We start from the raw sequence: 24,384 nt of genomic DNA, 5'->3' as shown, positions 1-24,384 counted from the left end.
CCTGCTCAGACCACTGAGTCTTCCTTGGATTTACTCTGACTTGATTTTGTCATCGCTCATCCATTCGCTTACCTCTCCATTTTAGAGTGAGCTGAAACCATACACGTTTTTAACGCGCTACAGAAACTATGGAACCTTTAGAAGGTTTTAAATCATCACCATATCTCCCAGTTTGGTTTAAAAAGAAAAAAACCCAACAAATAAATACAGAGAAGATTAACAGCTGAATGCTTTATGAGTCCTGATATGCCATCTGCATCCCTTGCCAGGTCCCACTGTTGATACATTTCACAACCTGTTGCATAAGAATTTCTGCAGCCACAAAGCAGAAGTTTCCCTCAATGCAGGAAGTTGGTTTATTGGGTACTTATGCAAGACAGTTTTAAACGGGTCCTTTCCTCAGAGGAAAGCCCATCACTACTCTGCTTCTGCATGTCAACATACCCAGGCGTTTCTGTTTAGCACCCTTATCACTGATGGGGCTGCTGCTACGGCGGCGGCGCGTCAACCCTGAAAAGCAAAGACAGAAACACATCAGAACAGCACTTGGAATGTCAGCTTACATAGAGCTGGGCAAGGCTCTTCAGCAAAGCATTCAGGGTACTGAAAAAAGGAGCAAAATCAGAGAGAAAAAACGATTTGGAAATTCAAGCTGAGCTTACACAACTGTTTTTGCAGTTGCTGAAGTAAAAGCAGTCACGCATCCAACCGCTGAAAGTTAAACTGATAAGAACAGGTACTACACTTGATCTTCACCACACGGCCAAGAAGAGGAGTTTCTTTCTCCAGACATTCAAAATATCTGGACGCTTTCTTGGGTAACCTGCTCTAGGAAACCTGCCTTGGCAGGGAGGTTGGACTTGATCCCCAGAGGTCCCTTCCCATCCTTACAATCCTGTCACTCAGAAAGTCAGCTTGGGTTGGTCCTTAAGGCTCAAATACTCTGCAGCTCTCAGGATTGCCCTTGGGGTCCAGGCTGGTTAATGAGGAATGGAGCCCTCTGAGCTCCATTACTTTCCAGGCAATTGCTCTCCAGACTTGCAGCGCTTTAGTTTATTCAGTTCATCATATAGCTTTTCCTGGTGGATAACATCAGCTGTGCCTACCAGAGCATGATGTACTACTTTCCTATTCAACCTACCTGGGTGTTTTTGAAGAGAATTTGAGCAGGTCCATCCATCTCCCTGAGGGACACATGATCAGATACAAGAAATCAACATCAATCTGACATTGACAGTGACTTTGACCTCACTTCACAGAGCAATGACCAAATGTTGATCATTTTCAGCCCCCGACAGCTGGGACATCAGAAATAGGTGTAATGGTACAACCTGCTTTGAAACTCTTTGCAGGAAACAACATGAATTTTAAAAGGCACATGCTTTGAAGGATGCATTAAGTTTAGCAAATGATTCTTTTGCTCCGTCCATTATTTCGTTATTTGCTGAGCAATGCCAGAACCTCAGCCAAAAAGCAGCCATCAAAAAGCATTCTAGGAAGTGACTCCAGTGGCACCACAGCTGCTGGAATGCAAAAATAAAAAATAAAAATAAAAATAAAAAACAAAGAAGAAAAACAGAGATGTTCTCAATTTATAATTCAAGGTAAGAGACAAAAGTAGACATGTATGCATATAGCATAGTTGAACAAGCACTGGAGAGTTATGTAGGGCATGGCGGATGTGGTTCTGAGCGTATGGAAGAAGAGCGGCAAACCTGAGATGAGATTATACCACATAGAGAGACCACACATCCCAGCTACACACTGTAGCAAAGCCCACAGCCCAGTTTCTTTGAATTGTTCTTTACTCCTCCTCAGGATTCAAGTCCACACAAAGCAGGATAAGCCCGCGTGATCACCTGAAAGAGCAGAAACAGAAAACATGCTTGCTGCTCAGGGAGTGCAGTGCTAAAAGCCTACCTGTGCCTGACCAGCAGGAGGAAACATGCAGAGCAGGTGCAAACGCAAAAGTTATAAGGCACTGAGCAAACCTCAGCAAGGAACACGGGCAGCTCTGCAAGAAGATCCTGCTACTGCCAATGGGCAATCCAGCACCAAGCCCATTCCCTGCCAGCAATGTTAAGCACCTCTAGAGGACTCAAGGTTTCCACTTTGCTCTCTGCACTGCCAGGCTAATGGCTCAGGAACTCCTCTGTGCTGCAGCCTGCAGAATGCAAGGCTTCATTTCCTACTGCTTTGTTTTTCTCCGGCACACATTTCAGGATGACACAGCAAACTGATGGCTGCTTTCAGCATCAGTGCGAATCAGCGGATGACCTGGATCGATTCCTTTTGCTGCAAACACTCAGCAAGCTGGATGTCAGATTCACATCCTCTGTGTATCCTTCTGCTGTGAGTCTCTTCACACTGGGAGGGCCTGGGATGCTCCTTCATATCTGGAGGCTGAAAACCTGGAGACTGAGGAGGCAACTCAGATTTCAGCAGCCTCCAGTTCTTCCAGCAGCTGTAACGTGAGGGCTCAGGGACACTGCTCAGTGGTGCCCCAAACCAACAGCATTTTCACATTGCACCAAAGGTGATGACGTCCGTTGATGCCACTGCAGAGCTCTAGGGGAAGAGGAGGGATCTTGAAAACAAATCCCTCATTTCACAATCTGCGTAGCTGGAAGTCCACGGTCATAGAATCATAGAGTTGCTCAGGTCGGAAAAGATCTCAGAGATCACTGAGTCCAACTACAACCTAACCATCCTACCCTAACTCTAACAACTCTCTGCTAAATCATGTCCCTGAGCACCACATCCAAACAGATTTTAAACACATCCAGGGACGGTGACCCAACTACCTCCCTGGGGAGCCCATTCCAGTACTTAACAACCCCTTCTGTAAAGAAGTGTTTTCTAATACCCAACCTAAACTTACCCTGGCACAACTTGAGGCCATTTCCCCTCGTCCTGTCACCAGTGAGAAGAGACCAATGCCACTCTGCTGTAAGCACCTTTCAGATATTGGAAGAGAGCAGTAAGGTCTCCCCTCAGCCTCCTCTTCCCCAGATCAAACAGCCCCAGATTCTTCAGTCTCTCCTCATAGGCCATATTCTCCAAGCCCTTCCTTCTTCGGACCTGCTCCAGCACCTCCATGTCCTTTCTGTACAGTTAGAAGTCCAAAGTTACAGTCCTAAGTTCATCCCTGAAAATAGCCCTAGATCTATTACTACATATTCTTTTAAGCTCAGATTCCCAGGCTCCTAGAGTGGTTTCTGCTGTATCAACTCCAGGTTAGTCTGTCTGCTAATTCTTTCAAAGCCAAACCAACTTCCTTCACTTCTCAGTGAGCCAACCACAGTATAGCAGTAAAAAGCGGTTGTTTCACACGATGGATGGGAGATTCCCTGGAAAGAGAAACTGAATGGGTTCCTCCTCAGAGCCAGGGCCAAAAAGGCTATTTTGAAACGCAGGGAAAGAAAATGAAACAGGAGATGTTTATCTAGAAAGCACCAACAGAAAAAACAAACCTGAAGTTACAATGTGTGAGGATCACCTTGCCAGTGCTGTGGCCAGTATGTGGGACATTTGTAGTCTTGCCCAGCCCACGGGCAGAGCAGATACATTCCAAGACCATAGATAGCATCACGGGTCTGTTTCAGCCTTACCTCTTGGCACAGAGGACTGGTCACTTGCGTCTGTCTGAGCTTCTTGCTTCTGAGTCAAGTTACCTAGAGGAGTCGAATGGGAAATTAGAAAGTTATTGCCATCATTCTGCTCTTGAAAACTGATCAGATAAAACGAAAGGGCAAATAGCTCACAACACATACGGTGGCACATTAACAAGGCTCAGTATAAGGGCTGATGCAACACAGCCAGGTTTCTGGTATCCCATCTGATCTCCTCTCAGCTTGCTCAAAAATACAATTAACCTCTGCTTTCAAGGTGTGAAACACTTTTCAGTATGACACACGCAAAGTCAGAGCACGAGCAGCTCTGGCTAATCTAAAACCACACTGCAACCCAAAAGGGAAGCTCCGTTCTTCCCTGCTTCTGCACAGGAGCTGCCAAGAGCTCCCACACACTACCGGCAGCCCCATAGACTAAAGTCACAAAACTTCAGAGGAAGATCCTGCTCGTGCCAAACAGGAGTCTGCAAACCACCAGTTCAGACAAACTGACATCATGAAAGGTGGCTCCCTAAAACCAGATGGGAAGCCTTCATACACAAGTTCCCTTTGCTGCCATTTCCAGCTGGAAACGCAGTGAAGAACAAGGCTCCACATGAGGCCATGCCACAGCCTCCCACAAAATCCATTCAAGATCTTTAATATGCTGACTCTTGCCCTGCGCGCCACATAAAGCAAAGCACCACTAGCTGTGGTCCTCCAGTCTGGCTCACCATGCAGACAGAAGCACATTTTCCCAGGAGTCACTTCAGCTGAGGCAATCTAACAGTTCATCTTCTCTAACTAAAAACCACTTTGCTACTCTGAAGATTGATCCGGAGTCCTCCTCAGCGCCACCAGCCTCTGCCCTGAGACGGCCCCTGCCATCACACAGCCATGCACAGAGTCAGGCCGCCCTTAAAATCACACTAGAGGAAAACCAAACCAAGTCATCTTCAGCAGGAGCAGTGATGCTAAAATGGCAATGCTACAGTTTAACTGGCATAAGCCAATCCTGAAACCTGAAGAAATCACTTCTTTTATGATACTCCACATTATTAAAAGGTGAAAATCTGTTTCAGCTTTAGTCCTGAGAGACAGGCCACATCAGTCCTTGCTCCTGGCTGTTTGACTGATAACAGGAGTAACAGCTGCTGAAGTCGGTCACTAACAGCTGCATCTACTGACTGATGCAAGTAATGGCAAGTTATTGCAAGCAGGGAGTTAGACACATACTGCTGAAGAGATCTCATCACGCAGGACTTCCTGCTATGCAGGATGCTAGCAGAGGGGATGTTAAGTCCAAATTAAGTAATACAATAAAGTACAAGCACAGCTTAGTTGGTATTGTAGGCTTTAATGGAGTGTGTGCGCACTCCGTGTATGCCTACATCCTCAAACACAGTGCAGTGGTTACAGTCTAGATGGGATTGTGTCAACTATAAAGACACTGCTTCCAAGTAAAAATGAGGGATGTGAGGAAGTGCTTTCTTTGTCTGCAAATACCCTAAGACTTCTCTCTTTCTTTTCCTCCTGGATCAGGAAAATCAAAAACAAGCAATTAAAAATCCATGGGGAAAAAAAAAAGGTGTTTTTTTTTTTTTCCCTACACATATACCAAAACATTTAATCTCAGCTTTATTGGGAGCATACATTTTTTATTGCTTTTTGCTTTTATAACTTTTTTTTTTTATCTCAACTTACATTTCTAAGCCAAATATCCAAATATTCTGCATCTCACATCAGTCCAGTTGTTGTTGTTGAAAGAGTGACCACAGCCAATTGGTCACCAGCACCCAGCAGGATAAGGACACAGAATAGGAATATATTACGGGAACTGCATCCTAATGGACTTCTCCCCTGCTCAAACATCCTACTTGCAAAAGCCCAGTCCACTGCTGGCCTGCAGAGGGGCATTCAAAACAAGGTGATGCTAGCAGTGCTGTAAGCAACCCGCTTGTTTTCAGATTCAGATGAGAAAGTGCCCACCCACACCAGCCGTGGTAAAAAAGCACTTCTCAAAAACACGAGCTGTTGTTTGCTGGCAATAAATATTTCCGAAATGACTGCTCTTCTTCCAGAGGTTATGGTGTAAGAGGTGAACCAGAAGGAAAGTTAGATCATCTACCAGGTGGCTTGGGCTTGCTTGCAGCTGCCTGAGCAGAATGAAGTGAACCGTCACCTCTCACTGACAAGGCACTGAGTGCACAATTAAGGGTTTTGGCAGCATCAGTGCCTAGCCTGCTCCGGTGCCTTCAGGGTGCCAAGACGCTGGTTATGTTTGGAGGGCAGTCAGAGGAAGCTGGTCCACCCCTGCTACCTACCTTCTCCTGCAGAACTCATGAGCAGTATCTCCATTTCCAGGGGCAGGTCACACTCCATGCAGAGGCACTGTGCAAACTGTTTCCAGGTGGCATGGCCAGCCTTCTCCAGCAGGTCGAGGAGCACAGAGACTTTCTCTCTGTGGTCAGTGACGCCTGCCAAGCCGCTGAGGACAGCCGTAGGGAGGAAGTGCTGGGAAGCAGAGAGCAGCCAGTCGAGACGATGGCTGAGGAACTCCACTAGCTGGGGGCGGATGCTTGCTACAGCTCCTTCCAGGTTGAAGTCATCGTTCTGGAGTGTGGGCTGGGGGGATGAAAGCAGAAAGGGTAGCAATGGGCATGGAAGCGAGAGATGCTCACCCACACAGTCCCTGCTGTTGAGCAGGATTTGCTCTACCCCCTTGGTCCACCCAGCAATTCCTATCTGCCTTGTGGCAAATCCTAGCCCAGACACAAGGCGGTGCAAGGACTGCTGTGTTTGCCTGCTGTGTTGCACTGCAATGGATGAGAGCAAACAACATGAGTCAGGCTCTCCGGATGCAGCTAGGGAGAAGCTCCTCTGCTGTACCGAGGCAGTGGCCATCTGCCAAATACAACACCACAAGCACCTTCTGCTTGTAGCAGCTTCTCTAGGGGGGCCTGGGACTCTAAGAGTAAGATATTTCCCACCTCCAAGGGCTCACAAAGCTACTCCTGCTACTCATTTTGTGGGGATGAGCAATACATTTCTGCACTGGTAATGTCACCAGTCTCTTCCACTTCACTCCAACAGCAAAGCCACGCACACATGTTCTCCTACCTGCATTGCTGTGTGGTCAGCCTCCCTTCAGTCGTCCTAAGTGCAATCCAGCAGCATATGCAAATACAAAGGTGCTTCCTCCTCCATATCCTGCCAAAGAAGTGGTCTACCAGTGGCAGAGTTTCAGCACACAGCAACACCCCAATACAAGGTGCGTGCCTATATGCAGCATCCTCACTCTGTGTGGATCCCTAGGAGAAATAAGAACAGAGCAGACATGAAGAGCAGAGTAGACACAAAAAGGTACAGGCAGCTACATGGGTGACAGATCTAGAAGCTCTGTCCTTGTTCCTGGGGTCAGCTGTGGAGCTTTTCTTCTGTGGAATCATCCATCTCTACATGATCCCCAGCTCAAATCAGATGTGACCACAAAGTCTGGACATCTGAGAATCTGCCACAGGTGTGATGAAAACACAGGACTCAGCCTAGTGTGAGATGCAGATGAAGAAGATAGGCTTTACAAGAATACTTCAAGGGACTCCTAGCTTCCCTGGTGTCACTGCCTGAACTGAGCTGCTCATCTCAGTCAACCTGACTGGTGTCCAGCCACTCTGACCGCAAGGAAAGGATGAGAAAGACATTAATTACCATCCACACACCTCCAAACACAGCAAAACCCTAGCACAGGTAAGGCAGCATTAGGAGCATGCCACTGGGCTGTCCCTAGCACCTTGCTGCCCTACTCTAATGTCGAAAGCCATTTCTAACTACCACTACCATTACCAACCTTGCAAAAAATCTGAGGAACAGAACCCTGCATTGACTCTCTGTCTTGTATCTGGAGCGGATGGCCCCTCCAGGTCCAAGACTACTGCTTGTTAATGTGTTTGGTGTGGGAAAACAAAACAAGTGAAAGAGCTCCAGCTTCAAGCTGCCAACATTGTTTAGCATTGGACTTTGGTTAGCTACAGGTGTTCAACTGCAGTGGCTCACCACGACAAACGCTCTCCTTCTACCCTCTGCCTTCCACATGCAAAAAGCTGGGTTAAGGGAATGGCCCTAAAACCCCGCAGCAGTGTGTCCTAGGAGGTCTGAATTTATGCAGGTGAGTGCAGGACTGGGGTAGGACAGGGGCCAGTATAGCTCAGCATAAGGGCAAAAAGCTGGTAACACTGTTGAGCGTTAAGCATCCTCTTAGGTGGAGTAGTTTGGAGTAGATGGAATCCTGTTGGGCTGAACAGTTTTCTCATTTGCTCCTTATACTGTTTCTCACTCTATCCTTCTGGATAAAACGTCAGATAAAACGTCATACAGCTAGGCAAAACACAACGCAACGGGTGAACAACAGGGACACGTCGGGCTCTAAGGGCTATAGTAAGAGGTGTTCCAGTGGCTGGCAATGAGGTGGGAGGAGCTGCTGAATTCATCAAGGAATCACTAATCCTTGACTCTTCAAGTGAAAACTATGGCACCAGTTGTCTCCTGTGCAGTACCACCATACAACAGAGACTTTTCTGCAGAACTCCCATACCTGGGCTCCCACGCCAGACCATACTTTCAGGATGCATTACACAGTAAGTGAGGCAGCTCTGGGGTCCATCAAAACGGGGTGAAAATCCCCACACTGTACAAACTGTGTTCAAATGTAAGCAGCCATTCAAACCAAACTGCAGACTAACAGGGTTTCCCTGCACAGCCAACTTCAATTCCAGCAGCATGAACAGACAGTGCTACCGAATGGGATCATCCGTGTTTTCCTGCCCCCACACGCTCAGCAGATAGCAATGCTCGGACTTCACTCCTCAGCTGGCTGAGAACTAAATACTCAATAAGGCCATACTAAAAATAGTAATACGAACCGGACCTCAGCATCAGTGATGACTGACAGACATTCAGGCAAAGAGCAGACACACAAAGTAACGTAAGATTCATCTCAGGGACAAAACAACACTGAAAAGCTGAAAGTGAAAGCATAGCAATTCTGCGATTGCCCAACCACCAGGAACAACGGGAAGCAGGAACCTGCAGTGAAATGCCTCTGGACTCGGCATAAAGTGAAAATAAAACAATCTGAGAAGAGAAATCAAACGTTTAAACCTTGTTCTTTGAATGCACCATCAGAAACGCAGCACAAAAACACCCCCCCACCTCAGCACATGCACCCCTCCCTGCCACCACATATATAACAGCTGTAGATCTACCTTCTTGTGTAGAGCGTGTGCAACTCTCCCAGAAGCAAAGCAGCAGCAGAAGCCACAGAAAAAGCTACAGCACAAGGGAGCAGGGAGACAACGTCCTCTCTCATGAATTCACAACTTACTGCTCTCCTCGTGGTGCCCTCTGGGACTTTTAGAGAGCAAACGACAATGCAAAATGAAAGTTAGAATAGCCAGGAATTCCCCCCAGCGTCAACACATCTGTGATTAAGGAAGTCAGATGAGCCACAACACCCAACAACCACAATACAGGGGAGTTACCCTTTCCCGGAATCCACAGCCAGATGGTGATGGAGGAAAAGCGCTCAGGGCCTGCTCCAAAGGAAGGGGTTTGTGGGTAATGGGGCGGTAGTTGGACGGTTGGACTAGATGATCACAGGGGTCGTTTTCAACGCTAATAATTCTACGGTTCCAAGGGCAAACTTTGACCAGAATAACCTCTTCCCTCGGTTTGGTTCAGGCTCTCGCAATGGAAATATTGTTATTTAGACACAAAAAGCCTGATTATGAAATACTGATTCACTATTTCTGTTGCATCTATGAGAAAAAAAAGTGACCTTTATTTCCTTTGGAGCAGGAACCGGATTTAAGTGAGAGCAGAAGAGGAATGGAGGGGCTGAGGAAAGCTTGCGCGTTTCAGTGTGTGTGTGTGCAGAGAGGATCCAGCAAGGCAGCACGCCAGGCTGTTTCAAAGTCCACGCATTGGAAAAGGGAAAGGCAGAACCAAAACCCAAGGCCAACCACACCCACAGAGGGTGGATGGGGGTTCGGCGTGCAGGTGGGGGGCTGGGGAGGCCGATGGGCAGCGCTGACCCCCAGGGGCTGTTCTGCACGCCCACACAACGTGCTGTCGGTGGGGCCTGGTGGGTCAAAGGAACCAAACGCAGTGGGCAAAGCGGTGCCCAGGAGCCCCCCGCCTCACACCTTGCCTGGCCACGCAGAGCCGTGGCGCCTGCTGTTTGTTTCGTCCCTTCATGCTGAAGCAACCGACGTGGGGACTTTCAGAATGAGCCACCTCGATGCGGCTTCCCTCTCGGGGAAGGAAGATCAGCACAACGGGGCCGCGAACACTCGAGAGCAAAGCTGTGCCCAGCAGCACCTCAAAGCTCCATTTGGGACAGGAGGAAGCGACGGGCAGGGCAGCACCTTGGTCACCAGACCACCATAGGGCCGCGCTGGGCACCCACGGCCACCTGCCCCACAGCTCCCCGGCCACACACAGCACCGCAGTGAGATGAGGGGATGCAAGTCACAGGGGGATACACACCCCAACGCACAGCCCCACTCCGGAGGACCCATACGCTGTGAGGGGACGCGATGCCCACCGTCAGCCCCTGACCACGGCAGCCCGAAGCCTTCCGCAGGCACCAAGCGCAGCTCCTCCGCCCTCACGGCACACGAGGGGAGCAGAGCGCGCAGCCCCGCGCAGGAGGGAGGGAGGGACGGACGAGGACGGTGACCCCACAGCCCCACACGCCCCCCCCCCGAAGCCCGGGTCGCCCTCCAGCAGCACTCACCCCAGCGTCGGTCCGCCCCCATCGCGCTCGGTGCTCGCGGTCGCCCCGCCGCGGCTGCCCAAAAGTGAAAGCGCGGCGCCGCGAACCGCTCTGCCGGGAAAGCACGTGGTGCGGGCTGCGCTGCCCGGCGCCGTGCCAGGAGCCGCCCGAGCCCGCGAGGCGCTGCCCTGCGGCTTTCCCGCGCCCCGGAGCCCCCTCAGCGCCCGCCGCCATGTTGCGGAGGGGCTGCACGGCGCGCCCCGACCCATCCGGCGCCCCCAGCTTCAGCAGACGGTGCCGTGCAGACGGCAGGTGTTCCCTCCGGGCGCCACCGCGGAGGTGGGATGTTGTACCGGGGCTGCTTCACGGCCGCCATGTCACACCCCTGGGGGCAGCCGGTTGAGCCCAGTGCTCCTTCGGCCACGGAGCAAACTACAGTTGGCAAAGGGAGGAGGTCTCCTTTCCCACACAGTATGGGGCAGCCCGCTTTGTGGAGGAGAACGCCACCCTCTGCCTTTGCTGACATGATGTCACTTGTCAACGACCATGACATCACTACATCTTTGTATTTGGCATTTTGAGCTCCCTTTGGGCCAAATATTGAATTCAGCAAAGGGAAGCGTGGACTGATGTAGTAGAAGAGCTGAGCCCCTTCAGATAGACAAGGAGGAAGAAACAGGATCCTGCTGCCTGAACAGATACTTGCACTTCCTCTCATGATCTCCTTGGCTTCCTTATTGTTTTTATTACTTTTGTCAAGTTTGCTCAACAGCATGAGCACGGTTTGCCCGCAGCTCTAGGCAGGGTCCTGCGTACCCAGGGCACGAGGTCTCTGTGGTCAGATACTGCTCTCCAAACTCACATCTTCAGCCATACAGGAGAGAGGCCAAAAGATGGGCCAAGCCTTGTTCTGCTAGCTCCCAGCATTAACCCAGCGTCCACAGCCTTCAGGAATACAACCCTTACTTGCAAGCTCCTTGGGATCTCCTTTAAAGGTCCTGGCATAGCAGAGGTATGAAGGTACCAAGGTCTTTGCAGAGAAAAGTCTCAGTGGAGATACAACTGCACAGGAACTTCAGCACTTCTCAGGAAAGTAAAACAGAACCCAGCAGAAGCTGATTCAAACCAGCCTGTATTTTGCTTCATGCCCAATCTGCTTGTACAAAGAGACCGGCTCTACAGTGTTTTCTCGAGAAAATCAAGCAGCAAGTGATTGGGGAAGCTAAAGTCAAGCTGTACAATTAGGTATCTCTAAAAACGTGGGGGGAAAAGAAAGCATTATATTAGTGTTGTGTGCTGTGTTGGGGTTGTCCTACTCCCATTAAAGGCTTTAAGAGCCGGGTATTTCTGAGCTCTGCTTACCTTTCTTGTGATGATCTCAGGATTTTTAATCTCAAATAAATGAAGCCCTTTGCTGTTCATCAGTGAGGTCAAAGCTGGTTCGATCTCTACAGAATCAGTAAAACCACCCTGTTATGTATGGCCATCCTGGCTTACTGCTCTCAGGTACCGCGACCTTATTGTGCCCAAAGCTAATTGTGCCTCAGTGCCCCACAGCCTAGCAGAAACCCCCTTTCCATTCTCCCAGCCATTCACAAAGGTGGCTCTTTCCCCATTGCCCAGAACCTAGCAGAAATTCACATCAGCAACGTGAAAAGTGTAATTCTGTCCCCTCTTCCCCCGCCACCACCAAGATGCGGGGGATATCAGCGTACTTCTTCAGCAGATTGGTGTAGGAGAACTGATAAGTGCTTTAAAGAGTACTTTGGCACTTCCCTGAAGGGAAAACTCACTTGAAATCACTTCTGGGATCCCAACAGCTGAGATCATCTTCTGCAGGAAGTTTCTTACGGACTGGTCATTCTGAAAGCCATACAATTCATACAGAAAGGTTTTGAAGTTGTAGTTTAGCAGCAGATGGCCTAGAGAACACTTGCTTAGGACTTACTCCACTTGGATCAGCTGTGCAGTTAAAGACTTTAAACTCTATCCTGAAGGGAAGGAGAAAGGGAGAAAACAGCAATAGGAGATGAAGAAATCTTCGCTGTACTGCTTTCAGATGTGGGCTAAATGAAGCAGTGAAATGCCTAAGGAACTCCAGTACTCACTGGGAATCCACAGGGCGCAAAATGAGTTTCTTTTCCACATAGGCAGCTTGGATAGTGACCGTGATTTCCTGCACAGAGATGAACAGAGGTAACTCCGCTTGCCTTACAGCAGGGAGCTCTTATCTGGATATTCTGGTTTGCTTCCTATAATCCAGAGTTTAATGCTTTCTGGCTCCAACTCCAGATATTACCAGCAGCCTGGCCAAACGTCTTGGCAGTCAGGAGATGCAAGAACTGACCTCCTCCATGTATAGAGCTGTCAAGGGCTCTTCTCCCGGGGGAAAGATGCTGATCTCCACTGCTACCAACGACTTCACAACTGTCCCTTCAGGCTGGAGAGAGATCTCAGGAAGGGCGAGACTCCACACCTTAGCCACAGAATCATTGTAGGAGTTGCCTTGGAAAATCTGGTCAAACAAGGAACAGCGGAAGTCATGCTTTTGTCATAACACTTCCCAATTTCATACCCGCTCCCCATACAGTTTCATCCCCTAGATCATAAGAGGCCAACAGCTCCGCTGGTTTCAAGGAATCTATGTCAACCTGGAGGGTGGAGAAATCCTTGAAAAGCACAACAATCTCTCCTTCAGCTCTGGTTTCTCCACCAGCCCCACCCAAAACTCTTAAGTTGTCCAGGGAAGGACACAGAATGCTTGGAACAGGACCAAAGTTTACCAAATGCACTGCCTTCTGTTGTGCTTCTGTGTCTTCAAATTCAAACAGCGCCTTCAGAAACAAAGCAGAAACACGTTGTTAAAAAATAAAGAAGGGATTATGGTTAGCCCCAGCCCAGATGTGGCAGGACATGCAGGTGTGGCTTGCAGCCAGAGGCATGGTTCCTCCTGAACCCACCACCCTTCTGAGGACCACAAAAAAATCACACACCACTTTACAACTCAGAAGTCAAGTCTTCTATCAACTGATGTTGTCCCTCTAAGGGGTAGCGCTACCTGCTAGCGTAGACTTGTTATGAACACACCGATTTCTGACCAGGCACACATGTAATACTGAGGAACCACCCCTGCAAGTCACCTGCAGCTTCTCCCCTCTGATGGCCAGCACCAGGCGTCCATCTAGGAAAGCCGCCGAAGCCAGGGAGTTGAGGATGTGTTCGGATATCCAGAAGTACAGCATTCGGGATTCAGACAGCAGCGATGGAGAGAAAACAGAGTTGCTGAGGACGTCAGAGTAGTTCTTGTACAGGACGAGGCCCTTGAAAGGAAAGCGACTGCGTTGGCAAGGACACACAGCAGGGAGACAGGACAAAATGTCAACACTGGCATCTGCCAGCAGTGTTGGCAAGGGGAAGGGCTGCTGGACTCAGAGCAAGCACCATGGGCAGGAAACCTTCGGTTTCCAAGCAGCCCAGATTACCTTGTGGTGTGATTCTAGATAATTTGCTTTAATTAACGGATCTGATGCAAGGGAGATATCAAGTCCAATGGCCTCATCTTGGACAAAATTTTCTGCCAGGAGAAAGCACAAGAGCCTTACATTGAAAATTCCACCAGCAGCAGAGCTTGCAGCGTGCAGCACCAGGACTTGCTGCAGAAGGTGACCTGGAAGCTGTAAAAGGAATATGCACAGGGATGGGACAGGGGACTCACTCCTTTGAGTGCTAGTGCTGACCCTGCCGCTGCTGTTGGCTCTTGGTGGGACCCCATGCGTGTTTTTGAGGGGCTATTTTAATGGATGTGGTTGCTGTCCTGCTGGGACTCAAATATTAAAGCATGCACGTAAAGGAAACAAGGAGGAAACCAAGGGTACTTACCTGCTACGTTGTGGACAAAGTTTGCCATCACCTGGGCAAGGAGATTTATTTCTTTGCACAACTGCAAGAGGAAGGAAACGCCCTCAGTGTCAGTGCTGCCTTGTTTTGTGGATTCCTTTTACTTGTCACTGAAACACGTGGCTATCACCTTGCAGGCATACCTCTCTCTTGAGCACAAACTTCAAGGTGAAGGAGATGAAATCAGTGAAGAGCTGCTTCAGCCAGCCCGGCCTGCAGGGATGGGAGCAGTCAGGGGCAGCCAGCGGCCCCACAGCAGGAGCAGTGGCTGAGCAGGGGGGGCATGGCTGCAGGGGGACAGACTCACTCCTTGTCTCCTTGGAGGTGCAGCATCAGCTTGTGGAAGGACAGATAGCAGTCCGAGGCATCGGCAGCCACCTGCTCCTCCTGGCACACTGCACAAAAGAAAGAGAATAGCTGACAGACGGGGACAGCTGTGCCCAATCTGTGTGTGCAGGGCAGTGGGGAACACCTCCAGCCCCGCATGCCATCAGATGCCCACAGCTCAGCTCACTGCTCCCTGTGGCTTGTGGACAGCAGCTGATACTTACACAGTTTTATGTTTATCTGGAGGTCGATGGAAGACTGAATTTCAAAATCAACCGAGTGAAAGAGCTGCAGGCTGTGGGGCAGAAGAGAGGACGTTCCACACCAGCACGTGCAGCTTGTCCCCAGCCACAAGGCTGTGGCTGCTTGGCTCTCAGGTACTTACAACCAGGCCCCCGCGTAGCCATAAGTCAGGGTCCCTCTGAAGAAGGCTGTCACATTTTTGATGGCTATATCAATGGCATCATTCTCCTTGAGCTCCACCTCACTCTGCTCTATGGACAAGTCGCTGACCTGGATGCTAGAAGCAATGAGAACCCAGTTTGTGGCCAGCCCTCAAAGCTGGGAACACGGAGCAGTGTGCTTCAGAAGAACCCCAGCTTCATTTCAGTGTTCTTCTTCAGCAACAACCACAGCAGGAAATCCACAGTGCTTTCACCGTTGCCTTTGTCATCCCCAGATAGCTGTCCCATGAGTAACACCACGAGACCCAGCTGTCCTTAGCACAAAGCACACCCAGGCAGTGCCGTGCTGACAGCTGTTTGCACACACAAGGAGCACTTGGCACCATCTATCCACAGCGGCCCCGAGAGCAGCCCAGGGCACAGCACTTCCCTCCCGGCCTTCTGAGACCTGCTCTACTGCACATAAGGACCTTAAGCAACACATTGGCAGCCTAAACCTTAACACACAAATTACTTGTCTGTGAGGCACGGATCGTAACGTGCGTCTATTTCTCATCAGGAATCACTGGGTCAAAGCTCCCTTCCCAGTGTCGTGCTGTTCCCATGGTGTGGAAGTGCAGCAGTACTCACTTGGCCAGTGTGTAAGCCACCGTGCCCAGGAACCGCATGGACCGTTCCCCGGTGATGTTTGGGAATTTGGCGTTCTTGAACGCCGCTTGGATGAGCCGCGCTGTCTCCTGGTTCACTGTCAGTAGAAGAAAAGCACAAAGAAACCAAAGTGCCATCTCCTGGCTGCAAGGTCAGCCTGCACCTGGGACTGTAGCACTGCAGAGGCATTTCACCCCAGGCATTTCCATTGGGCTTAGGAAGCAGCTTCTGAGTAAACACCTAAAAATACCACCCAGCTCACCTGCACCATACCACTGGGACAGATTTTGGCAAGGCTGTGCTTGTCCTCACACTGCACAAGCTATTGGGGTGCCTTGCTCTGAGGCTGCTTGCATATACCACTGTCAGCTACTGAGTCTCTAAAGAAAACCTTCAGAGTCTGAACTTCCTGTGCGTGTTTTCCTAAAGCTATCCAGCCCGTATCAGCCTCAGCTGTAGTTCTTCCCTTGCACAGGACTTCTTTCCCTCCAGAAATTCCTTCTCTTACTTCAGCCCAGCGTTCCTCTCTGCATATACCACCATCGGTGGGGCTGGGGTGGGGCTGTGATCACCCTTTGCAGAAGCATTAATTCTTCCCCTGCGCACAGAGCCCCGCAGACCCTCACAATAAAACCCCAAACCATGGTAGCAGAGACACCTTGCTTCCCCCCTTGTGCAGAACAGCCCCAGGAGGTGAGGTTGCAGCAAGGAAGGAAACCCAGCACTAGTTTTCTCCAGCTCTTCCACCCCAGTCCACCCCCAGCACAGAACACTGGTAAAACTCTGCAACGAGGAGAACACCTGGATACCATTTTCCAGCTCCTTTGGGAAAGTTGTTCATGATCAGCCCAGGCAGTAAGAGTGCCCATGGTTCAACCTGCACCCCAAAGTAAGTCAGCAGCACTTACACAGCAATGCTGCCGGCTTGGTCATCCTGAAGACGATCCCAGTGACGCTGTATGGCATTGGCCCGAACTCACAGGCTGCTGCTGCATGGACGAGCATCAGCAAGATCCTGGCCGTCCCCAGCCTCATCCCTCCAGCCCACAGCATCCCCAGCTGGAGCAGTGCGTGCCAACAGGAGCAGCTGATTCTTGCGCGTGGAGAAGGCTGCTTTCATACCTCCGAGCAGGACATGACCTGCTTCCTCCACTTATCAAAACTCATCACACGTTTCCTAATTCCTATAGTTTCCTTGAGCCCTGTCTGGTCGCATGTTGTCTTCCTCTCCAGCTGCCAAGGCCGTGGTAACTCAGGGTGCACTGCACTGCAGTGGGAGGAGAATGAGGGATGTGGAGTGGGAGTAGGAGAAAGCGCAAGGAGCAGCCTGGGTTGCACACTGCCTCCAACCAGTCCATCATTTGCTCTTTGCACACACATTCCCTGCTTTGTACAAAGGTTAGAAACCCAAATCCAAACCCACTCTTTGTGCACACCTGCCCTGCACGCCACCAACCCCTGCACCTCGGAGCCCACCACAAATCGAGCTGCAGGAGGAAGGAGGGCTGAGTCATTTCAGCAGCAAGACCAACAAACCACCTCCCTTGGCCATCAGTCTCACGAGTGAAAGCAAGAACTTAAGGTGCTGCAAGAGCACCGAGCAAAGCACTCCTGTCCCCGACAGAGGGGTGAGCACGTCTCCTCCAGCAGCCCACATCCGGCAGCCTCCACCCTAAGCTTTGTTTTCTTCCTGAGTTCAGAAAGCGAACGGCCTGCAGTACCCGCGGGAGCACTGCCGGTCAGCGACCTGCCGGGGGAATCCAAGCATCCTCAGCCTGCGCTGCAGCAACGGCCAGCTGCTTCTGTTACACGTAGGAAGCACTCTTTTGGAGCAACACAGAAACTACAATAGGCACAAAGAGCATATTAAGGCTATTTGACAGAGCAAACTCCCAGCTGCCAAACACTATTTTCCAACGATCGCCACCATTAGCTGTGCATTTTCACCAGCGATGAGCAAGAGTCCGTATGCCACACCTATAATAACCTGCACCAGCAGACCCACTGTTCTGTAGCGTTTCATCACTCACTGCCTCATTGTGCTCACATCCACCGTTTGGTCTCCTTAAACATTCAGCAAGCACCAACACATGTCAGTAGGTGCCATCTTTTCCACGTGGAGTTTACCTGGTGTCACCAGGAGGATGATGGCCCTGCACCTTGCTGGCTTGTCAGGTCTGGCCCAGCACTGGGGCTGAAGTGACCCAGCAGTACCCAAGGGTACAGGTAACCCCAGGATCCACCAGTGGCTGCTCAGGCTTCAGTGAGAACTCATTTTTGTAATGGAAACTTATTCTATGCCTCTCAAAAAGGCCCTTTCTTGAGTGGAGGAGGGACGTTTCTAGAACGGTTTCTCTGCAGGGAAACAAAGATTTCTTCTCGCGTTTTCAGGGCAGGAAAGCAGCAGTCCTGGTGGGGAAGCCTGGCTGGGAACAGGTTGATGGTTGGACTCTAGGATCTTTGAGCTCTTTTCCACCCTTAACAATTCTGACACCTTTGCTTCATACGCACTTCCACATCAGATGCCATTTGGCCAGACTGCCCCCTCCGCTGCACAACGTGTAGTAACATCAACTTCTATTGCCATACCAACATCCACTTCTGACACCATGGGCCAATATAATATTACCTTCAGATAATATTACCTTCAGGGGCATTACCTTCAGAGCAGTCCTTGTGAACCAAGCACAGAATGGCTGAGGTTGGAAGGGACATTACAGCCCACCCAGTTCCAATCCCTGGCATAGGCTGGGTGCCCCCCCACCAGCTCAGGGCCCATCCAGAGATGGGGCAACCACAGCTCTGAGTTGAAGTGCCAGGGCCTCATCACCCTCTGAACAATTTCTTCCTGACATCTAAGCTACATCTCCTGTTAGTATAAAACTATTTCCCTTTGTCCTATCACTACCAGACCCCGTAAAAAGTTGGTCTCCCTCCTGTTCCTATGTTGCCCTCAGTAAGGGGTTAAGACAGAACAGCGCAGCATCAGGGCCATGTTCTGCCCCCATACCCCTCAGCCATTCCCAGCTCCTTCACAGCTCACAGGAGGGCAGGGGAGAGACAGGGCACTGCCGGGCATTGACCTGCAGCAGGAAGGGAAGGGCCAGGCAGTTTCCACCTACAACAACAGTGCCTCAAATATCAAACATCACTGCCCTGGAGTAACCAGCCCTGGGGGCAGCACAGGGACATCAGCCTGTCCCTGCACAAGGCCAGGCTGTGCACGAGCCCCTCCCCCTCCATACTCAAAAGGGTGTTGGTGGTGCTGTTAAGACTTACCCTGAATTGACCCAAAACCTCATGGCCTTTCAATTTCAAGAAGAGCACATAATGTGCCCTGCTGTAGAGCACATACCAGTACAGATAAGTGACTGCAAATTTTATTGAATCAAAGCCCTTAACCACATTAAAAGGAAACAAAAACAACAGAGTTGCTCTAGAGTGAAAATGCATCTACAGTAAGTACAGGCCTCAGTCTGCTTTGATTTCATATCTGAAAGCAGTCAATTTAAGTCTTGCATAAATTCTTGATTAAAGTTGAACGCACTTAGCTCTTCTCCCATGATTTGAGGGCAGAGAAAAAGAAGTCAGCCTTGAGTATGAAGGACATGTTGGGCAGATGGAAACCTGCAGCTCCACTGAGGTCACTGCCCCCCAGCTGCCCCTTCTGCCAAGGAAATGGCACAAGGCATCTTTCAAAGGAAAATACTTACAAAGCAACATTTAAAATATTGTTGAAGCAATTTAACAATAGGTCTTTCCTAAAAACCTGCTAATGCTTATCTAGCAATTTAAGATACTACACTCAGTGTAATTTAAATAGCATTTGAAACATTCCAACAGGAATCACATTACAAAGAAGAAGCAATTTGCTTCTCTAACATCTTTGCACGTGTGCTCAGAGCCTGTGCATTTAGTGCACAAGTTTACAATGCCAAGCCTCTACGTAGGTACCCAATAAATGCTACGGAAGAAAAGTTCTTTGGAATGAGGGCAATCATCTTGTGCCTGTATTGCAACAACTTAAGGCCTCTTGCAGCTTCATCAGTGAAGGCCAGAGAAATGCCACCCATTTGCACTCCTGTTTTGGGGTTGGCATCTGATGTGCTCAGGACTCAAGCTCACCGACGTGCCACAAAGCAAATGGTGCCACATCAGTTGCGGGTCAGCCTGGGCCCTTCTGGAAGGAGGGAAGCAAAGAAAGTCTTGAAGAAGAGCCACGCTGTGCTCATAAGGGATGGGTTGACCTGTGGCAGCTCTGGCAGAACTTGTCCCACATCAGGAAGGGCCTCAGGTTCCTCTGCTCTGCCTGCATTCCCTCCCTGCTGAAAGGAAGAACATTCAGTAAGAAACTGCAGAAATGCATTATGAGAATCAGATACTAAGCTGTATTGTTACTCAAATTTCACTCTCAACATAAAACCCACACAGTGCTTCTCTACTGAAGTAACCCCCAACAACCAAAGAATATATTGCTTAGGACAGATGCCTACATGGTTCATCCACTCAGGTGTTTCCTTTACAGCTAATTAACTCAGTAAACACTGACAACAACCCCAAGTGTCACTGGAAATGCAGGACTCAGCTTGCTCCCATACTCAGACCTGAGTTCAGTGACAGAACTTAGACTGCAACAGACCACTCTCCAACACCTAACAAGTAGAAGATAACATGCAGCACTTAAGTACTCCACAAGAGGAAGCACGCTGGCAATTATTCTGATACAGAAGATGCTTCTCTAGAAAAATTCAGAATTTTCACTACTTGTATAATTAGCAAACAGTAAAACCTTTGTTGCATTCCATGCTCCTGTTTTAGGAAACACCATACCTGTAAATTATTGTTTTGGTCCTGGTTTACAGCAGCTTGAGGAGGAACGTTATCTGGGAAAGGCTGAGCTCGTCGTTGTCTGAAGGGGAACCATCCAACATGGTGCCTGAGGGAAGGCAATAGATTTGTGTTAATGCTGGTTACACAACTCCTTCCTGCCACACCAAGGTAATTCAACATTACATTTGGGGATTATCAACAGTGTCTTTAAGGGCTTGGAGAAAGAACGCAAATGGCTTTGTCAAGTCTGCATATATAGAAGTGCGTTTTTAAGCTGCTGCAGTTCCAGCTCTGAGACTACAGACAGGAACTCACATGTGTGCACCCATCATCTGGTGATAAAAGTGTATGAGAGGACATTCTGTCAGACACCCCAAAAATGTCACCCCAGAGCTGACTATCCATACTGTACTCATAAGAGATTTGTCCCCAGTTTTTCCCCTCTAGAGCAACTTAAAAGCAATTCACATCACTTTTTTTTTTGTTAAGCTTTGTCTTCACTCCTGAGAAGTTAACAAAAACCCACATGGCTACATGATTTACAGACAACATGCAAGGCTCTCTGGCAAGATCTCAAGCACTTGTCAATTGTTTCACAACTTTCACAGAGCTGCTGGGGCTTTACAGGAGGAGTTACTTTGTCTTCCAATAGTTTTCCAAAAAGGAACAGTCAACTACACCAGAAGAGGGAGCAAGATGGTTCCCCATCCCTTATCCTTTCTACTCTGAACCCATAGGCTCTAACTATATTTTTTGCTAAACACTGAGTTATACCAGGGTGAGGTGAGAGGTTCATCTTCTCCAGGTACAGAAGCCCTGGAAAGCTCTAACATCAGGAAGCTCACCTCCCCCGCAGAGTGCAGCACTCCACTGCAACATTTGACAACAGTCAATATCCAAACTGTGCACTTACAGATACATCAGAACAGTGCCACCCATAACCAGGAGGAATCTGCTGACACTGGAGTAGAAATAGACGATGTTGACAAAAACATAGAACAGCGTTGCAGAGTAGAGCCAGTCCAGCCAGTCTCGATTGCCACCCTCCTCCTCTTCCCCCATGAGAGGACCCCCCTGGGCATTCATCCTTAAGTTCTGGTTGGCCACGTTAGCTTGCGGAGCAGCATTTTGGTCCCCAGGTTGGTTTTGTGCAGGAAATGGGTCTGGGAGAGGAGCTGGGGGTGTCACCGGGATCTCTGAAGAACGCCGTGTGGAGGATGGGTCAGCAGATGCAGCAGTAGAAGCCAAGCTGAAAACCAGAGAAATGTGGTTTAGATTTTTACGCTGAACAGACACTGAGAACTTGTCCGCCTTACAACCTCAGAACCACCAAGTCAGATCACATACAATTTAGGAAAAGGTTTTGCTCCACAAGGCCTCAAAACAAATTTTGGCTCTGCGTATGACAGTGCTTTCATGACTTGCAGGTCAAACCACACCCCTTCATGTTAGCAATAACTTCACAAAAAGTTATTCTGATCAATCTGAAGGTGTTCTGGAAAGCTGCTACAGTTCTTGGCTTCATCTCAGTGAAGAATTTCCCATCTGTGGGCTACTTTAAGCAGTCAAAAAAATACAGTAAGGAACTAACATAACAGAAGTAAATTTCCTGCAGAAAAGCAGAGCACAACAGTAGAGCACTAAGCCTTCTGACTAGTGATAAGAAAACTAGCAGTCCTTCCTCTTCTGCACCTAATTCTATCTGTTTCTACTTTCCACTGGCAGCTTCAGGAAGACTTACTATTGCATGTAGTATTGCCTTGCATAGATCTGTTGAAGCCAGGACATCTGAAGCATGCTGTAGGTTGTGTACACAGAAAACCCTGGAGGCACAGCTTGGAAAGGATGCCGAGGTGTTTCAGGCCTGTGCAGAAGTTTAACAACACTTGTTAAATGCCAGAAAAGCCACAAGAGCCATTTATTACAGGACATTACATGGGTTCTGCTATTTCCTGCACTGAAAGAGGAATTCTCCTCTGCAGAGTATTAAAAACATCTCTTCCCCCAGTGAGTAAAAGCAAGATTTGCTATTATAGCAGCGTCACGTTAACTGGAGCTTATGCATCCTTAGCACCTCTGGCCTATTCTCCACTGCACATGTCTTAATGAGCATATCAGGCATCCAACAATCTGCCCAAGCTGGTCTACGCTACGAGGGTCTCAGTAACAGACTTACCTGGCATCAGCTTCTGCTGCTGCCTGACCACCAGGAGAGCACCTCAGCCTTCCACCACCGGAGGAAGCAGCAGCTGGTTCTTGACTAGCTTCTGTCACATGCTTCGGCTGAGCAGCTTTAACCTAGAGGCAACCACAGCTACCTGAGGGACTGTTCAGAACACCACGCAAACAATTTCACCACACTGCACACAGTTCTTATTTTAGATGACTGTTTCACATCTCACGCTCTTTGTTCTGCACTAGGCTCCCCCAGGTGCCACAATACTGACACTGCACTTAATCCTGTGCTACAAGGCACCTCCATCTCTATTTTAGCACCCCTCGTTAGTGACTTGTACATGAAACACCATATGTTACAGGCATTTCATGTTTTTACCCTCATTCAGGTCCCATCTGGTTACAGAAGTACGATTTGAAAAAGAACTAAGGGATCTGTGCTCAAGACAAACCAACTTATCAGCTACCATGAGTTTGTCTGTGCTTGCACACCCATTTGTGGTACACAGATGTAATTCAAGAGCTGCTCTGGGGTGATACAGCTGCATAGTATTCAGAGGGTGACTCACATCTGGCAACATGAGCAGGAAAGGCTGAAATCACTCAGTACAGGCAGTATAAACACCTCTACATACTTAAGCACATATACTTAGAAGTAAGACATGGGTTTGGACAGTGGCACTTAGGACCAGCAAGTCACGAGACCAGCCATCTAACTGCCCCTCTGCCATCTGAGCCACTAAAGGGGAATAACACATCTTCACCTACATTTTTTCTTCCCCACACAACCAGAGCAATGAGAGCTGCCCCCACTGACCACATCAGCCTTTATCTGGGAGAACCTGGGTATGACAGGCCTTCTATTGTTAAGCAGAACAGAGCAGACCAGAAAGCAGTGCTCCTCCAGGCAGCACACTACAACTACCTTACATCTCAGATATTTCCTAACAGGTGCCATCCAAATCCGTGCTGACAAGCCAGCAGTTGTTTCTGAGCTTAATTTAACTGCATTCTCACAGAGTAAGCACCAGTAGCATCACAGCATTAACAGGAAACACCTGCAGCACTGGTGAGCACTCACACCCCAGCACTGAAAGCAGTGCCTTCGCTCAGTGTCAATACCTCCGTGCTGCTCTCGGGCACATCTGTGGGAGTCCTCATGTTGTAGACCAGGTGCAGAGCGTGCAGCTCCTCCTGCTGAGAGACACACGGACACGTTAGAGAAGTTCCCCCGTGCCGGAGTGCTTCAGCACGGGACGGAGCAGCGACCCTACCCCGGGCAGGAACTCGCGCAGGAGCTGATGGTCCAGCAGCAGCTTCCCGCAGTAAATCAACTTCTGGTCCTCCTCGGCCTTGAAGAGACGAAAAGAAAGAAATCACCACCTCCTCTGGGCACACACAGCTGCCGAAGGACCCAGGCGGAACCCCTGCCCCGTGCGGCCCCCTGCCCCCCCTGCCCCCAAGGCCTCACGGCGCCGCAACCGCACCCGGGCCTTGCGTCAGCCCGCATCCCCCCCTCGCTCCGCAGCCCTTACCGGCGCCCCGGGGGCACGGCGGCGCAGCTCGGCCTTCAGGCGCCGCACGCTCCAGGCGGGCGCGGCGCGGAGCCGCAGGTCGGGGTGACGCCGCGCGGGGCTGCGCACCAACAGCGACAGACTCAGATCCTCCGCCATGGCGCGCGTATGGCGGCGTCCTCCTCGCCGCCCCTTATGTAGCCGCC

The 24,384-nt window shown here is 49.7% G+C and overlaps 3 protein-coding genes across 12 annotated transcripts in view; all 3 read right to left on the bottom strand.

The window, feature by feature from the left end:
* NLRC5 (NLR family CARD domain containing 5) overlaps positions 1–10,450 on the bottom strand; it is a 37,481-nt gene extending 27,031 nt beyond the window's left edge. For 3 of the 7 annotated variants that reach the window (XR_006931139.1, XM_046899363.1, XM_046899366.1), the window contains exons 1-5: positions 10,405–10,450; positions 6,732–6,922; positions 5,936–6,236; positions 3,612–3,674; positions 445–510 (exon numbers count right to left, since the gene is read on the bottom strand). Coding sequence is in view for 6 of the 7 variants with exons in the window: in XM_046899363.1 (XP_046755319.1) it covers positions 445–510; positions 3,612–3,674; positions 5,936–6,236; positions 6,732–6,737 (436 nt within the window). In the remaining variant the exon portion in view is untranslated. Of the gene's footprint in view, positions 1–444; positions 511–3,611; positions 3,675–5,935; positions 6,237–6,731; positions 6,923–8,872 lie in introns of all 7 variants that reach the window. The other 4 variants (XM_046899362.1, XM_046899364.1, XM_046899365.1 and 1 more) reach the window with 4 other exon arrangements.
* Positions 10,451–11,097: 647 nt separating this feature from the next.
* Positions 11,098–16,748, bottom strand: CETP (cholesteryl ester transfer protein). The gene is made up of 16 exons (NM_001034814.3): positions 16,568–16,748; positions 15,642–15,756; positions 14,993–15,127; positions 14,832–14,902; positions 14,588–14,675; positions 14,424–14,493; positions 14,263–14,323; positions 13,866–13,957; positions 13,524–13,703; positions 13,167–13,217; positions 12,731–12,898; positions 12,492–12,559; positions 12,332–12,374; positions 12,177–12,246; positions 11,746–11,831; positions 11,098–11,634 (listed from the first exon to the last, which is right to left on the bottom strand). Exons 1-16 carry the CDS (start codon positions 16,710–16,712, stop codon positions 11,560–11,562), a joined length of 1,518 nt encoding a protein of 505 aa, NP_001029986.3. The 5' UTR covers positions 16,713–16,748; the 3' UTR covers positions 11,098–11,559.
* A 2,275-nt stretch (positions 16,749–19,023) lies between these two features.
* On the bottom strand, positions 19,024–24,348 carry HERPUD1 (homocysteine inducible ER protein with ubiquitin like domain 1). Of its 4 annotated transcripts, none has more exons than XM_040707032.2 (8): positions 24,200–24,348; positions 23,939–24,016; positions 23,787–23,861; positions 22,666–22,787; positions 22,231–22,353; positions 21,403–21,738; positions 20,490–20,595; positions 19,024–19,984 (listed from the first exon to the last, which is right to left on the bottom strand). In XM_040707032.2, the coding sequence occupies exons 1-8, from the start codon at positions 24,335–24,337 to the stop codon at positions 19,814–19,816; spliced, it is 1,149 nt and encodes a 382-aa protein (XP_040562966.1). In that variant the 5' UTR covers positions 24,338–24,348; the 3' UTR covers positions 19,024–19,813. The 4 variants fall into 4 exon arrangements, with proteins under 4 accessions (XP_040562966.1, NP_001376481.2, NP_001376482.2 ...); NM_001389552.2 differs by having other exon boundaries at positions 19,024–19,981; NM_001389553.2 differs by having other exon boundaries at positions 23,787–23,858.
* Between the last annotated feature and the right edge of the window lie 36 nt (positions 24,349–24,384).

Source organism: Gallus gallus, chromosome 11, assembly GCF_016699485.2.
Source record: "Gallus gallus isolate bGalGal1 chromosome 11, bGalGal1.mat.broiler.GRCg7b, whole genome shotgun sequence".
Classification (NCBI taxonomy): domain Eukaryota; kingdom Metazoa; phylum Chordata; class Aves; order Galliformes; family Phasianidae; genus Gallus; species Gallus gallus.
The sequence above is the reverse complement of the archived record's forward strand: the minus strand, read 5'-3'. Positions and strand labels throughout refer to the sequence as shown.